Source organism: Vicugna pacos, chromosome 7 (genome assembly GCF_048564905.1).
Source record: "Vicugna pacos chromosome 7, VicPac4, whole genome shotgun sequence".
NCBI classification, from domain to species: Eukaryota; Metazoa; Chordata; class Mammalia; order Artiodactyla; family Camelidae; genus Vicugna; species Vicugna pacos.
This window is the reverse complement of record NC_132993.1, coordinates 47,353,580-47,369,928: the sequence shown is the minus strand read 5'-3', so window position 1 is coordinate 47,369,928 and position 16,349 is coordinate 47,353,580. Positions and strand designations below refer to the sequence as shown.

General features: G+C 37.4%; 1 protein-coding gene across 1 annotated transcript in view; it reads left to right on the top strand.

The window, feature by feature from the left end:
• DNAH11 (dynein axonemal heavy chain 11) overlaps positions 1-16,349 on the top strand; it is a 275,861-nt gene that overhangs the window by 99,689 nt on the left and 159,823 nt on the right. Inside the window, exons 31-36 of the mRNA XM_072964862.1 lie at positions 2,087-2,218; positions 4,067-4,227; positions 6,544-6,700; positions 6,817-6,962; positions 10,161-10,277; positions 14,297-14,435. Coding sequence (XP_072820963.1) covers positions 2,087-2,218; positions 4,067-4,227; positions 6,544-6,700; positions 6,817-6,962; positions 10,161-10,277; positions 14,297-14,435 — 852 coding nt within the window. The remainder of the gene's footprint in view (positions 1-2,086; positions 2,219-4,066; positions 4,228-6,543; positions 6,701-6,816; positions 6,963-10,160; positions 10,278-14,296; positions 14,436-16,349) is intronic.

Here is a 16,349-nt window from a genome sequence, read left to right as displayed (position 1 = left end):
TCACAGGTTTAGGAAGGCTCAGGCAAAACAGTGCTTGTGAAGGCACTTGAAATTATAAATGTCCTTAAGATACATATAATATTATTTCTTTTGATACAGCCGACTCTTTGTAACCAAGTACTGGTACTGGTGTAAAATTTGAGACTCTAAAGACTGGGTATCTTGACACAGATGAGAAAATATCCAGTGCGAAAATACCTGTATTCTAACCAACATGCGTATACATTTTGTTGAGAAACTTACCTGTGCATAGGCTATTACTGTACATTTATTCATCTACTCAGCCAACATTGTGCACCTGCTGTCCAGCTGCTAACTTCTTAGTGGCTCTGGGAACAAGGCACTCAACTGGATAGACACAGACCTTGCACTCCTGGAACGTAAAATCTAGAGTATGATCAACACTGAACATGGCATACATGAAATAGTGATCGCCTCTGCTTTTGTTACCATGTAGCTATGTTTGATAAATGGAAGATGTTAAAAGTAGATTAATGCTGAAAGGCTATGTATTCTGAATGCCTGAAATACATGCTTTTATTCCTCTGAGCCAACTATTCATTTTCAGTCTTTCCGGAATGCTTTTTGCACAACTGCAATTTCTCCACCTGGAAAGTGGCAGGTGGACTGATCTTGTGGAGGCTGATAAGGGGAGTCCTTGTGATGTGATCAGAAAGAACTCAGGCTCTAAAGTCAGACTGTCAGGATTTGAATTCCCCCTCCCCTGTTTGGCAAATGTGGTTAATATGCCCGTGACTCTGTTTTTTTTATATGCAAATTAGGATGGTAGACTGTTGTGAAGATTAAATGAGACAATACAGACACGTAATTTTAGTTAGTGCCAGTGCACTGCACACTCTCATGTAATGTGAACTGTGCATGTTACAGTTCCTGTTTTCCTGCCCGCCTTCTCCATTCGCACTGTAGTTCTGTAACCTTCCCCAGTTCAGCTGCACAGCAATCTCAGGGAAACCTGCAGTCCTTGGCATTTTCTGGAATGTGGTAATAGTGCTATAGGGAATATGTTTTTGATAGTAGATACACAGGTTTGAGAGCCTTTAGTGGTATATGTTCACTTAAAATCAATTCTGATAGGATCTAACTGTTTGTAATTGACTGTCCTTTGCTGAGCTAGAAAGGAAAGGGGACAGTATTGTTTTACAGTGTGCTACCCTGGAATAAGGCAAAAACTTTTTGTTAATAAGGCTTGAATAGGACAGAAATGTTTTGCCTAAATAGACATGCTAACGAAATCACCACGTAAGAGAGTATCTTTTACCCCTTTCTGACCACAATTAATGGTAATGAATATTTTATATCAGAGCAAGTTTACATGTGTGTAAACACTCAGTATGAGCCTGAAACAATTTCACGGAACAATACATATTCTTACCACCATAATGCAACATTTTTATTCCTTTGTATTCCATGTCATTCCATTCCATTCCTTTGCATTCTATGAAAAGAGACCAGCAGTTTGAAAAATATTGATCTAAGAAATTGGTGGGCTAAACAAGAATAGGAATATGAATAAGAGAATTAAATGGGATAACCTTAAGCTGTATATTTTAAATCTTTTTGAATTAATCATCCTATATCCTAAGCGAAAAAACAAACCAAAAAAAACCTCAAAAAAAAACCCTCAAAACCAAACAAACAAAAAAGGACTTGGTAATTAGAACTTTCTATACTTTGACAGAAGTAGCTCAGTTTGAACTTTTAAAATTTGTAGTCATTTCTCTTCCAGCACAGTTGTGGACAGATTGTCATTAGATGGAGAGTCAGTTCATTGCAGCCAGGAAACTGCTTCCACTTCTGGCTTTGTCATTACCTGCAGGCTGACCTGTCTTCTCTGAGTCTCAGTTTGAGGGGTGAGAGAGGAGTAATATTATTTACTTGATTTTAATTAATTTAATAACATCCTCCCTCTTGCTGCTAGCCCTATGGTTGTTTAAGGACTGGCTGGGACAATATTTTGAAATAGTTTTGTAAACTAAAGCACTCTTTACAAATATGAAGACGATTGGGCTGTAAGACTCTATATTTGTAACTTTTTTTTAATCTCCTTTTAAAAAATTCCTTGTAGATTGCTCAGCTGAATACACTGATTGCACTTTTGCTGGGAGAACTTCTACCTGGAGACAGGCAGAAGATCATGACAATTTGCACCATAGATGTCCATGCCAGAGATGTGGTGGCAAAACTTATTTCTCAGAAGGCAAGTTGTTTGTGGAAATTTCATTTATTGTTTGCTCTTTCCTGAAAATGGTGTTTACTATCAAGAATACTTCTAAGGAAGTCATTATTTTTTTAGGTTTATGTGTTGTCATTAGACCGAAGTAGCTAATTGTACTTTCTGTACATTTCATTTGGGTTATAGCTCATAAATTATCCTTGCAAGAGTTAGCCCAAGGTATGTCCCAAAGGATTTTGCCAAGACAGGAGCCTCTAGTTGAGACCATCTAAAAATTAATCCAGAAGGGAAGAACCACAAGAAGTCACTTGTTTATTTTCCCATCTTTTGACTTCTCTACACATACGCATCTTGGACCATTGGCCTGTGATGATCACCTCTGTGGCTTATCCAGCCAGTAGCAGTTAAGATTCTGTGTCGTTTAAATCACCTCCGTGTGCCTTTGACTATTTTCCTGTTGAAGAAAGAGAAATGTTGAGCACCCTTTGTCTTTTCCATTCAAAGCTAAATTACTTTCTTTAAAGAAATTATTTTCTGGTCCTTTCAGTGTGTTATTAACCTTCGTTCCTTACCTCCTTAAAAAGTCCCTGTGTCTCTTAGATACAGGCAGTATTTAATGTGGAAGGAGAATTTCTCACCCTTACCCAGAATATTCGCCTATTTAAAATATCGAAAGTGTGCTTGCTTGTCTGCAACAACATTGGCATATCATGCCCATCACTTATTCCAAATCCCTTTTGTTTTTCGAGGGTGGCGATTCCTTTCACCATTTGAATGCGTGTTTGTATTGTGAGATGTTTTCTGTTGCTTTTCTAGTGTTTCCTCAACTTATTAAAATCAAAGTGAGTTTTAATTCTCTCTACAAATTACAAGCAAATGCTTACTTCGTGTAAGCCATAAACTTAAAAAAAAAATACTTCTTGATCCAGGTTCAGGACCATGACTGATGAAAATGCTGAATGAAAATGAGTGAATAATGTTTAATTACTAATCCGAAACTGATCCTCGCAAAACACCACTTACCATGTATTCTCACTTGGATAATGAGTCATTGATAACCACTCTTTGAATACGACCTTGCATATTTTATTATGTCTTATCAGTGGTAATTTGCTTGCAGCAGGATAAATTATGATTTAAAATATGTCCTTTATTTTGTTCTTAAAGAGATAAAGGCTTTGTTTAATTCCTGATCATTTGGTATACATAAATATGCAGTGTTGAGACTTACATAGACATCAGACTAGTAGATAATAATTTTAGTAACTTCAAATGATTCCTATGAAATCCTAGGGTCCTATGGATCTTGAAAGAGACTGGAATTATTTTTCAAACTGATAGAAGAATGGATAAGTTTGAGTAAGATAGGAAAGAAAAGCAATGAAAAAAACAATGTCATTTGGTTTTACAAAAAATGAAGTGGGAAAGCTCTGTTAAAATCAGACTGGTTTTAGAATGGACTGTATGGAAAATATAGTTTGTTTTTATCTCAAACATGCAGAAATAATGGATTATGTGCTATTTTATTACAGAGTGTGTTTTTTCATTTAATTTCAGTGATATGAGTATAAAGTTACATAAGTGATCAAATCCCCTGGGGTGATTGATAAAAGGGGACAAAGCATTGCTTGAACAAATTGATTTTGCTTTACAGTAAAAGCCTTCTTAAAATGAAGACTTTTATTACACACATATTTCTGATTGAGTATCCAGCCATCTACATGTAACTACGATTTGCAGTAGCATGCAAGAGATTTCCTTATTGTGAGATTTTTAGAAATAAAATGTGAATCGACCGAGCTGATTAGATTAGTAGGTTGTTGTCTTGAAACTCTCAGTGTCCTGCGTGCAGTGATCATGTGATATTTTTAGGTCGTCAGTCCCCAAGCTTTTGCTTGGCTCTCTCAACTTCGTCACCAGTGGGAGGACACCCAGAAACATTGTCTTGTTAATATCTGTGATGCCCAGTTCCAGTACTTCTATGAATATTTAGGAAACAGTCCTCGACTAGTGATCACTCCTCTAACTGACAGGTAACAATGATAAGTTTGAGTCAAATGGGAAAAACCAATGCCCCCCCAAAACTCCCCCAAAATGGGTAAGGATGTGTGAGCTTGAAAATAAAGGAATAAGTGAAAATGATGAACAAACTGGGAATCTATTTGAAAGCAATATAAATGAACTAATTTAGTGACATAGTGAATGTTGACTTTCTAGAGACAAGTTAACGAGAACCAAATTAGAAAAGCAAAATTACAGACACTGTGCAGTATTCACATCGTGAAATCATGAGCAGTTAATAAGGCTCAACACAGCATCTTTGATCACAGAATCCATTCTCTTTGGTGATTTCTGGCTAACATCCTGATACCAGGGTGTGTAACTACCTCTCCCACTGCATCCTTTTATTGGAAGTGTAAAAACTGGAATTGCCTCTGGTCAGATTCATGTTTGAAGGATGACATACAAATGAAAGGAAAAAAAAAGTGGGAGACCATAAACAATTCCATGATGATACTACTTCTGAAGTGCTGTGCTGAGGGCTGTCCCAAGATGATGCAAGCAAGGTCCCTGCTCTCAGAGAATGCAGTTTCTAGTGGAGTGTGGCATATGAGTGGCTGGGAATGAAGAGGAAGAATAAACAAATCAACAAAGTTGAGTGAGGTAGGAATAGTTGCTATGACAAAAATCAAATGGAGTGACGTGTTAGGAAGTATCTTGAAGGAGAGCCTGCTATAGATTTTGTGGGAGGACATTTGAGCTGAGACCCAAATAATAACAAGGAACCAGCTGTGCAAATGTCCTGGGGCAGAAAGTTATAGCAAATACAAAGTATTGAAGATGGAAAGGAGCTTGGCCAGTTCGTGGGATAGACAGAGAGCTCTCTTTGGCTCAGGTATGTCAGGTGGGAAAGGGGTTTCAAGTACTCTGTCGATCTGGGTTGTGGTGGAGGTCCTGGGAGGTCGGTGGAACTTCCTTGCTAGCTTTGTATTGGTTCTTCCACATACTAATCTGCTCATGATTTTGTGTGTGTTCAATTGTATGGCTCCTTTAATTCCATTTCTCTTGTTCAGTCCTCCATAATTGGACTCTAACTAAAAGTCACTGTTCACTATCTTAATTTATGTACTGCTTTCAGCACAAGAGTAGTCTGCAGTGTAGAGGCAGTCATATGTCTGATAAACCTTGGAACCACAAGAAAAGATTATTAGGGGACAGTCTGTACCATAAAAAGTGCTATAATTCCTAGTCCAGCTGTCTTGCTACTCCATATTCATTGTAAGATGCACTGAAATTTGATGGCTGTTAAAATACAGAAACACTTCCCATTTCTGTAAGTAATTGCTTCTGTTTACATAGTACTTTGCATTCTTAAAGACATTTACCTTTGGCTTTCTTAGCACTCTATTGCCTTAACCAGCTGGCCACATTGTAGGACTGGCTTTCTTAATATACCCCTACAATAAACCTCATTTTATGGCAGAGAAAACCGAGGCATGTTGATGTCAAAAACTTAATTTAAGATTAGCATCTGATGGTTGGCAGAATAGACACTAGTTCCTGGTCTTCAGTATGTGTATCTTCACACTCGATCCACTTCTGTATTAAGACAAAAATAATTCATGAATCAGCAGAAACCCCATTAGGTCCTTGCCATTTTTTAGTTTTCCTTTTTTTTTTTTTAACAAGTATTAAATTCTGTCTTTGCACCATTTTCCTCAGTCTAAGAACTGCTGAATCTCTCCTGAAAAAATACTTATTATAATATAAACTCATGCAGCACCACATTCAAAATGAGTTCCTGAATACATTTTAATGTAATAAACTGTGCCTGTTATATTTGCATTGTACAGTGAAATAGGTATATATTATTTGCATACTCTATTTATATATTTACGTATCTCAATGTAGTAAGTAGCAATTTAATGAAGTTAGTGTTTAATTCATTCATCATCTGAGATTTCTCTTCTAATTTTCAATTAATTAAACAATAGTTGGAGATGTTGTCTGCCATTTTAACAATATGTTTACCTAGAAATATCAGAAATTCAAGAGCATTGCAAATCAGGTGTCATTTGTATTCAAATACACAGCTCTTAGGAAATGAGACAAGTAAATAAAGCAATATGTTCTTCTCTGTTACTTTTAAACAGCCAACCTAAAATTAAATTTGCTATAATATTATCCTGAGTCTTACCATGAACAAATTAGTAGTGTTTCAATATTTTATGTCACTACCACATTCTAGACCTGGAGTTCTTAAATTTAAAAAAAAAATTAGATTGTCCCTGAAGTTTTCTAGAAATCTCGTATTAGACTATAATATTTGGGTCTTCTGTTGCTTAAAGGTGTTACATCACTTTAACTCAGTCACTTCATCTAACCATGAGTGGGGCTCCAGCAGGCCCAGCTGGAACAGGAAAAACAGAAACCACCAAAGATCTCGGACGTGCCCTTGGGATGATGGTCTATGTATTCAACTGTTCAGAGCAAATGGACTACAAAGTAAGTTAGTTATAAAACGATATATTCTAACAATATTATTCCTGTTTGGAAATGATTCAGACTAACAGCTTAAAACTTGTTTCTTTGAATTCCTGACGCCTCACTCCATCATTAAGTCCATAGGAAATATCTACAAGGGATTGGTGCAGACAGGCGCTTGGGGCTGCTTTGATGAGTTCAATCGAATCTCTGTGGAAGTTTTGTCAGTGGTGGCGGTACAGGTGAAAATGATACACGATGCCATCAGAAACAGGAAGACGAGGTGAGTGACGTGTGGCTTCCTCGTCCTGTTACAAGGAGAGAAACATGGAGCAACATGGTAAACCTCATCTTCACAGTCTGCTGCCTCTCCCCATCCTGTGAAATGGATACAATAAGAGAGACTTGTTCATGGTGAACAATTCTTTTGAATAACCTCCCATGTTTTAGCAGTGTTTTTTAAATGTTGAATGTGATAAAGGTGTATCCCATTACTTTCATCACTTAAATATACACCCTCTACAACGCTAAGTCCAGTAACCACCCTCTACAACACAACACTAAATCCAGTTTATCAGTTCTCAGTCCTGGTCTTACTTGACCTTCTGGCAGTTTTGCCACAGTTGATCCCTCTCTTCTGTGTGACACACTTTCATCATGTGGGTTCCAGGCCCCCACCTCCTCCCAGTTTTCCCCCACCCTCAGGGCTGCTCCTTTGTTGATTTCTTCTTGTCTGTAAAATGGGGGAAAGTGTGGTACCCACCTGGTAGATTTCTGTGAGGATTAAATGCGGAGCCTGACACATAGTAATACTCTATCAGTGTCAGCTATGACTGATAATTTCCTGACCTATCAATGTTGAACGTCTCAGGCCTCACTCTCTGGGCCTCTTCTTTTCTCTCTCTCTATCTGTTCCCTAGGTAATTTCATGTAGTCACGTGGCTTCCAGTATCATATTTATGCTGCTGGCTACCAGCTGCCCAGGCTGCCTTTCTCTCATATCTTAGATTTACACAGACAACATAAGCCATTGTCTTGAGGCATCAAAAGACTCCATTTGATGTCTCATAAGCCTGTCATAGTTAATATATCCAAATCAAAATCCTAGTCTTTCCTTCAGACCTGCTTTGTTAGTTGTCCTGTCCCAGTAGAATACACTCTCCCATTCTTCCAGTTACTTGGGCCAAAAACCTTCCAAATACGTCCAAATAGCCCTAACCGCTTCTCAGTGTGATACCACTCTCTGAAAGACATAACGTGACTGGCTCTTAGGGTTTGATGGCTTATTCTGAGAAATAAGCATTGATAGTACACAGTTGCAGCTTTCTCTGTGATGTTTTTGCATACAGTGAGTCTCATTTGTTTGGTCTATCCATTTACTCCCATTTGTTAGGACATTCTGCTCAGCTAGCTTGTCTTATCTACAAGGATATGTCAAATTCCCAGTCAAGGAAAGATCACCTAGGCCCTTGGGACTGTAAGCCTGTTATTTCCAGTTAGTATAGCTACATCTGGATGTTCCCACCTTCTAGGGAGCTTCTTAGTCCTTCTGCTGCATGGCTTTAGGACACCAATTTGCTGTGACCAGATATCCGCTGCCTTCCCTGTCCCTGCTCCCATGGCATGTTTGAGAAATTAGATTCTTTCCTTTTGGTCCCCAAACATATTTGATTTAGCTTTCAGGCAAAATCTTACTATCTGACGTAACCCAGATGCGTTTGAGGCCATTCTTCCTTACGGAGATTTAGATAACTGATCCATGCAGGGATTCTCAAAAACTCCCAGCCTTGCTTCTTGGCAGTCCCCTTGGTCTCTGTGTGTGAACTATAGCTGTTCTTCCTCATGCTGGCCCCTATTCAGTTGGTTAGGCTTCTTCACAATTTCACGAGTTTTATTAAATCCTTTTGATATGCAAGGATTTAAGAGATGGCCATGCCTCAGCCCCGAAGCCTTCCAGCATCTTGCTGGCTCTGCCCCCTGGACTCATGGCTGTCCCTGCTGCATGGAATGGAAGAGGACTCATGTTCCTGCTACAGTAGCCTCCTCTCTTCCTGCAAGCTGCTCTGCCAGGCCCGTCTGCCTTCCTTAGCTGATACTCTGGGAATGGAGATTTTTTCCATTCTTACCCTAACTGTACACAATCCACCTTCTCTTCATTACCTAACATTTCAAAAGCTCAGTCCTAAAAATGTGGTTGTCTCTTTTCCCTCCCAGCTCAGTGATGTAGACTCAGCTCCTCAACCACTTCAGCACCCCCCACCTTCTCACCAAGAGAACGCCTTCTACTTTGTCTCCTTGACCCCTGTTTGAAAGTTTCCTTCTCCTTGTCTTCAGTTTGGCTCCTACAGCCCTTTACCATCCCACTGCCCTGGTCAGCAGCAGCCTAATGGCCCTTCCAAAGCTTCTGAAAATCTTCCGCTGCTTCTCCAATGCTTCAAGTGATGATGAGAGCAATGATCATAACACCTGTTGAGTATTTACCACTGTCTAGGCATTGTACTCTGGGCCATTTATATACACGATCCCTTTTAATCCTCATATCATCCAGTAAGGTGGGTAATATTATTATCCCCACCTTTTTTTTTTTAAGATTAACAACAACCTTCAACAGAATTTAATAACGGTTATTTCTATGTTACATTTCTTTTTACAATTACCTTCTAATACGGGCATCTGATACTGGATACTGGTCTCATTTACCATTGTGTTACTAAGTGTCTTTTTTAGCAGGGGGAGGGGGTGGAAGGGTGGAGAGAATTAGGTTTACTAATTTTTTTTAAAAAATTTTTGTTTTACTGGAGGTACTGGGGATAGAATCCAGGACCCCGTGCATGCTAAGCATAGCTCTACCACTGAGCTACAGCCTCCTCCCATCCCCCTTGTTTTAATTAGTTAAGGGGATGGAACATGCCTGAAGTGATACAGCTTGTCTCTGTGTGCTCCCAGTCCGGGTCCAGAGCTCGCTGTCATAAGCCCCACTCTGTTCTATCCTCTCAGTGGTGATCAGTGATATTTGTTGAATAAATGGGAGGGAGGGAGACAGGGAGCAAGCAAATAGACCAAATAACCAAATAACAACTGAACAAGGAGCCCCTCTCTCCTCTTCGCACGGGCATTCTCCATCTGTACCATGTCCCATTCCAGGAACTGCAGCCCACGTTGAAGGCAAAAATAGCATCACCTTTCATTAACTGTTAAAGTAGTCAAGTCCTCATTTTTGATATTCTTGCCTACGGCAGCAGTGCTAAAATATAAAAGAACGCTGGCTGTATTTGTAATTCCTTTGGGGGAAGGGAGTGTATTTTTAATAAACACGCTTCAGAACACATTCACAATATGTATGTGTTTGAATTTTAAAGAAAATTGCACAGAATAAATAGTTTCCTAATAATAATTTGCATTTTGCAGTGGTTTGCATTTGTCAATGTGCATTCATATTCAATGAACAAGTTTAACTCCATCAACATTCTTCTTCTGGTAGATTTGTATTTCTTGGGGAAGCTATCACGCTGAAGCCATCAGTTGGAATATTTATTACTATGAACCCAGGATATGCTGGTCGAACCGAATTGCCAGAAAATCTCAAAGCTCTTTTCAGGCAAGTGTTGCGCTTTGTGGTTTAGCATCTGGAGCACTCATGCCACCTAACGTTGCTGGTTTGCACTGTGAAATGATCTGTTTTTCCTTGAGAATTTCTGTGGAAAACCCCTTACTATTTCTTCAGGATCCCTTTATAGAGAGAACTTTCACCGTAATAAATTAACTCTTGAAACATGAAACCAGACTCAAAATCATTATGTACAAGTTACATGGTACATTTGAACATTTAATACTAGCTCTTCTATAATGATATCTTTTATAATAAATATAATTTTCACAAATTACAGAATATTTGGAAAATACAGAAATTAATAAAAAAATTATAGCTTTACCACCCAGGAAGAGTGATTGTTACATGTTTTTCTAGTTCTCTTGTAATTCATATGTTAGGGGATTAAGATACTAGGTTAGGCATAATTTTTCTTTAGTTCTTATTTCATAAGTGGCCCTAAGTAGTTTTGTCCCATTATTGAAAATTCTTGGGAAATGCCATTTTATGTAGCTCAAAAATAGTCTCTGCCATGGCTCATCCCGAATTCTCTTAACCATTCCTATTGTCTGCCATGAAGGGCTTGTGTTTTTCTCTTCAGTCTTTTATGATCATAGAGTTGCAGGCTGTAAACATCTCTTCATAGGAAGGGTTATTCTTATTTCAGATTATTACCCAGGCTAGATTCCTATATGTAGAACTCCTTGGTTTCCAAGATAGTTGTACCATTTTTAACCCTCGCCGTCAGTGTATCACAATTTCAGCTTCTCTGCGTTCTTTTCACAACTTGGTATTGTTGGTCTTGTTTGTCTTAGGCAATCTTTTAGGTAGTGGTATGTCTTTTGGGGTTGGCTTGCACTTCCACAATGGTGAATATTGTTGAATAGCTTTTCACGTAACTTACTGCCCCCCCCGCCCACTTTGTGAAGTGTGGTAGTAAACATAGAATTCCTTTGTTTAATACACATATTGCAAATATTATTCTTTGAACTTGTGGCTTGCCTTTCCATTTTCTTAATGGTGTCCATCAAAGATAGAAGTTTTTTTTTAACATTTTTTATTGATTTATAATCATTTTACAATGTTGTGTCAAATTCCAGTGTTCAGCACAATTTTTCAGAAAGATAGAAGTTTTAACTATGATGAAATGTAATTTATCAGTTGATTTTCTGTTTTGTTGTTTTGTTTTGTTTTTAGTGGAGGTACTGGGGATTGAACCCAGGACCTCATGCATGCTAAACATGCAGTCTACCACTGAGCTGTACCCTACGCCACTGATTTTATGGTTTTTAAAAATAACCTAGTTAAGAACATTCGACTAGCCCCAGGTTGCAAAATTGTTTAACTGTATTTTCTTTCAGAAGTTTTTAAAGTAGTTTTCATATGGGTTCTTCCCTCTATTTTTGTTAATGTACTCAAATATATTGATTGATTATTCAAATGCTAAACTCTTCCTCCATGTTGCACTCCTGGGATAAACTCTGCTTGGTCAGGAGATAGCATTTTCTAAGTATTGTTGGATTCAATATACTGCTGTTTTGTTATAGATTTTAAAGTCAGTGCTATGAGAGATATTGGTCTGTTGTGTCCTTTCTTGTCAGATCTTTGGTTTTGGCATCAGTGTAATGCTAACCTCATGAATGACTTAGCATGTGTTCCCTTCTCTGTTTTCTTCCAAATTTGTGTAGGACTGGTATTATTTACCCCTTAAATGTTTGATGAAATTAATCAGTGAACTCATTCACCCATTGGGGCTTAGATTTTTCTTTGTGGGAATCTTTTTAGTGATAAATGCAATTTCTTTAACAGATATCATTTTTTTCTTTAATTAATTTTGATAATTTGCATCTTTTAAGGAATTTTCTCCATGTTATCTAGATTCTTGAATTTATTAGCATTAATTTATTCATAATATTCCCATATTATCTCTGGTGGTGTCCTGAAATCCATGTCTGTTAAGGGTAATTTGTGTCTTCTCTCCCTTTGCTTCCTTGATGAGCTAAAGGCTTATCCAATTTATTTTTTAAGAGGTCTTTAGTGCTGTCAAGATGTGTCTTTATTTACTGTCTACTTTCAAAATAATATGCTACTTCACATATAATGTAAGAACCTCTGTAGTTTTTACTATGACTTCTTTCAATCCTTTTAAGCTTAATTTGCTTGCTCATCTATCTAGAAATTTAGGACTATTTCATTTGTATTTTCTTTTAATTTTTATAGTGTGACTTTCTAAATGTACTTCGTCTGTTAAAAAACTTATTTTGGTAGATAATGTGAAATGAGTATTTAAACAGAATTATTTTACCTAATAGTCAATTGTTCTAGCACCTGTTATTGAATGTCTTCCTTTCCTCCTGTAATAGCTTTCTCTAGCATAGCAGCTTTATAAGGTCTACTTTTCTTGAAAAAAAAATTCTAGAGAATAACTCTCCTGGAAATACATGTAATGATTACAGAATATTTTCATTTGAGAATTTCATTTGAAATTTTCACATTTGTATCCCAATTCATCTTGTACATATCTTCATTGGGATCTTAAAATCTGAAATTATTTTGTGAAGTTTCCATAAATTCGGTGTAACTGAGCGCAGCAGCATGTGTGCTGGGGTGCCCGCACTTGGCTCAGCAGAGTCTGAAGGACAGTTGGGTGATGCAAGTAGTGTTGATGAGTGGAGATGGCATGCCTGAGCCATGAGAGTATCGGTGCCACCACGTGGCCTTGGCCGTGAGCTTGTGCTGCTCGTAACCTTAGTCTGCACCTCAGTTCAGTATGGATAAGAAATGCAGCCATTTCAAAGAGTTGAGAGAACTAAGTGAGAGAGTGCATGAAAAGCTTTTAGCATCCCTTATGCTATGAAGAGTACTCATTGAATGTTAGTTGTTGGTATTGATATAAGTACCAGTTATGTAAATTTGCTAGCCTTTTCCCTCCCCTATTTGCTTGAAAAAATACAGGGCTGCTTTAGGTAGGAGTAGTTAGTAACATAGATCCAAAGAGACTTGGAACTGTTTAGGGTGAAAAATTAGATATGCGTGAAGTAGACAGTAATTATATTTACAAAAACAGATGGATAAAAATTATTGGAATATATGCTTAAAAATATCTAAAATGACAGGCTTATTTACTTATTTACTCTGGCTCCTTCTTTGCACTTGACTTCAGTTGAGTGGTATTTTTTCTACTGTTGCTTTTAATACACTTGTCTTGGGAGGAATTTTTGGAAGTCCCCCTCTAAAAGAAAGGGAATTTGAAAGTGATGTTTGGGTAAATTTTCATCTTGAAAGTCTAACCAAGCTGGCTGCAGGCAGTGTTGGAAATGGTTTGTATGAGCTTAAAAGAGCTGATGGTTAAATTTTCATGAGTTTTGTGAGGTGGTTATGAAGCACAGGTACTAATAAAAAACTGAATCATATAAACTTTTGATTAAATCAGTCCTGTTAGAGACAACATTCAAACTCCTTACATCCTAATTACTTTCTCCTATTTTATTAATACGTACGCTCTTGGGTTATTTATGTCTATTGTGTCTGTGTGGTGGTGTGCTATTGCACATCTATTCCCACCTCCACGTTTAGTGATATCATGTTGGTAGACTGAAATCAGCCATGGCGGAAGTATCGATTCCATGGAAATCAGCAAATGCTGTTTTTTGGAGAGCCATTTGTTAACAATTGACCAGCAGAGCACTAGCCACAGGTAAAGGCTGGCCTCTAGCGCAGAACATCACTCATCTTTCTGTGGTAACAGCCTAACAATGGAAGTTTACCTAATATACCCACAAATTTCCCTTAAACTCCTACAGCTGTGCTTCTGCCATTTTCAGATTTCCCACCTTTTTCTGTGTATCCAGTAACTAATGGGCATTTTTTTGTTGAAGTGAAGGGTCTTGTTAGCTGTGATTGACAGAGGTAATTGTGACCTGCTTGGGAATGGTTAGAATGTTGGTACAAACTAATCACTTGATTTTAGCAATTTATACTTATTACCTTAGCACATTGTAAAACTAAATTTCATATTTACTTTGTAGACCCTGTGCCATGGTGGCCCCTGACATTGAGCTAATCTGTGAAATCATGTTGGTTGCTGAAGGTTTTGTGGACGCACGCTTATTAGCCCGCAAGTTTATTACGTTGTATACACTCTGCAGGGAGCTCCTGTCCAAGCAGGTGAGGGGTCTTTGTTACTTTTTGGGGTTTTCTAAGCTCAATAAAAACAGCTTCCTAAATATGGATGTTGGGTTATTTACCACTCAAGTTACAGTTAGACATTTAGAAGTAATTGTATATTTTCCATATGATTTTGAAAATTTGTATTTTAGAGTTCTTAATTTTTTTGAAATTAAAAACTTGAGACATTTTAAATTGAATGTTTTATTTGTACTTAACACAGTTTATATTAGTGGGCTATGGGATTTTCTTTAAACTTTATCAATGCTATAATGAGATACGTACTTTAATGCCTTCCTTTCTTGGTGAAAATAATATTTTCCAGTGAGAGATGGTGGGAGTGTTCATAGAGCCAGTGAAAGCTGATTTTTTTGAAGAAGACTCAAGAAATGTTAAATTTTTTTCTCATTTTGTTGGTAATTCTTTATTTGAAAGTAGAGTTGGCTTTTTTTTGTTTTTATTTTTGCCCTACAATTCCCTAGTATCTGAAATGGGTCAGATTAATACAGACTTTACCCTCCAGTCACTTGCTTTTTGCTGTTTCATTGTTTTGTGGCTCATGGGCCACAAAAATGACATTTATACCAGCATCACTATTTGTAAATGGAGCTTTGTGGTCCCTTTTGACTTCAGTCTTTTGGTGACCTTTTGTTAATTCCTGGTAACGTTATTTGCCAACCGTTCCAAGATGAAAGTATTAAAATATCACAGTTACAACCAGATGTGCTCATTTTAAATTACCTGCTGTTGGGTGAAATTTGGAATCTAAGAGGCAAATTCATGTCATTTTAACAACTGTGAATTTGCTTCCTAGGGTAAAACATACCAAATTTGATAGCAGGAAAAAATGCTTGTGACAATCTTATATGCAAAAAACAGCATACAAACTGTAGATGTGATCTACAATTTGCATGTATTTTATATTTTATATTATACTGCATGCTTTGTAAATGTATGAAGTGACCGGAAAATACATTGTGATTTTAAACATTTGTTTCTGATAATAAGATTGTGAGTATTTTGTATTTTTCTCCTTGTTCTTGTTGGTAGTATCCTTTTTATTTTGTCAAAGAGTCTATGTTAATTTTATAATGGGAAAAGAAGACAAAAGTGTCATTGGACCTGGGATACATGGAGTTGTAACCATATGCCATTCCCAGGACTAATATTTAGACATTTAATGAGCAATTACTGTGTGAATGTAATGTGTTTATTGCTGATAATCATGAAAGGGGTGAACACAGAACAAAAGAGACAAACAGATTTCTGACTTCAAAGAACTTATGTAGGAGATTCAATTTTCATGAAGTAAAAATTGTAAGAAATGGATCATGGAAAGATTATAGTTTCAAGGAAAAAAGGAATCAATCAGTATTAATTGTACAGATACCGTGTGTTTTTTTTTAATCTTAACAAAAACACTACAAATTTGGTTTTATTAGTCCCATTTTATGGATGAGGAAACGGAGTGAATAACCTATTCAAAGTTCTCAACTAATAAGTGGTGGGAGCAAGATTCTAATTCAGCCCTTTCTAATCCTTTCAAGGACACTTAGAGCCATTACAGGAGGAAGGTATGGGGAGTAACGGTAGAACAGGCAAGGAAAGAGTTCTCCAACTCGGAGAAATGTCAGGGATGGAAGATAAGAAAGAAATTTGTCCAGGACAGAAAAGCTGAGTTAGGAACACAATCCACTGAGCTATAAGAATGGATTTGAGAAGAATCAGTGGACGTTTTTGACCAAAGGAGTAGCATAATGAAAATACTACAGATTATTTTAGCACTTGTTGGCAATGTTTAATGTTTAGGAGGGTCACCAAGTCTTAAGTCTATGTCCAGAATTTTTTCTACATTCTATCCTTGAATCTTGTTACTGTGATGACTTAGCCTGCTCCCCAGTCTCCCCATCCTCC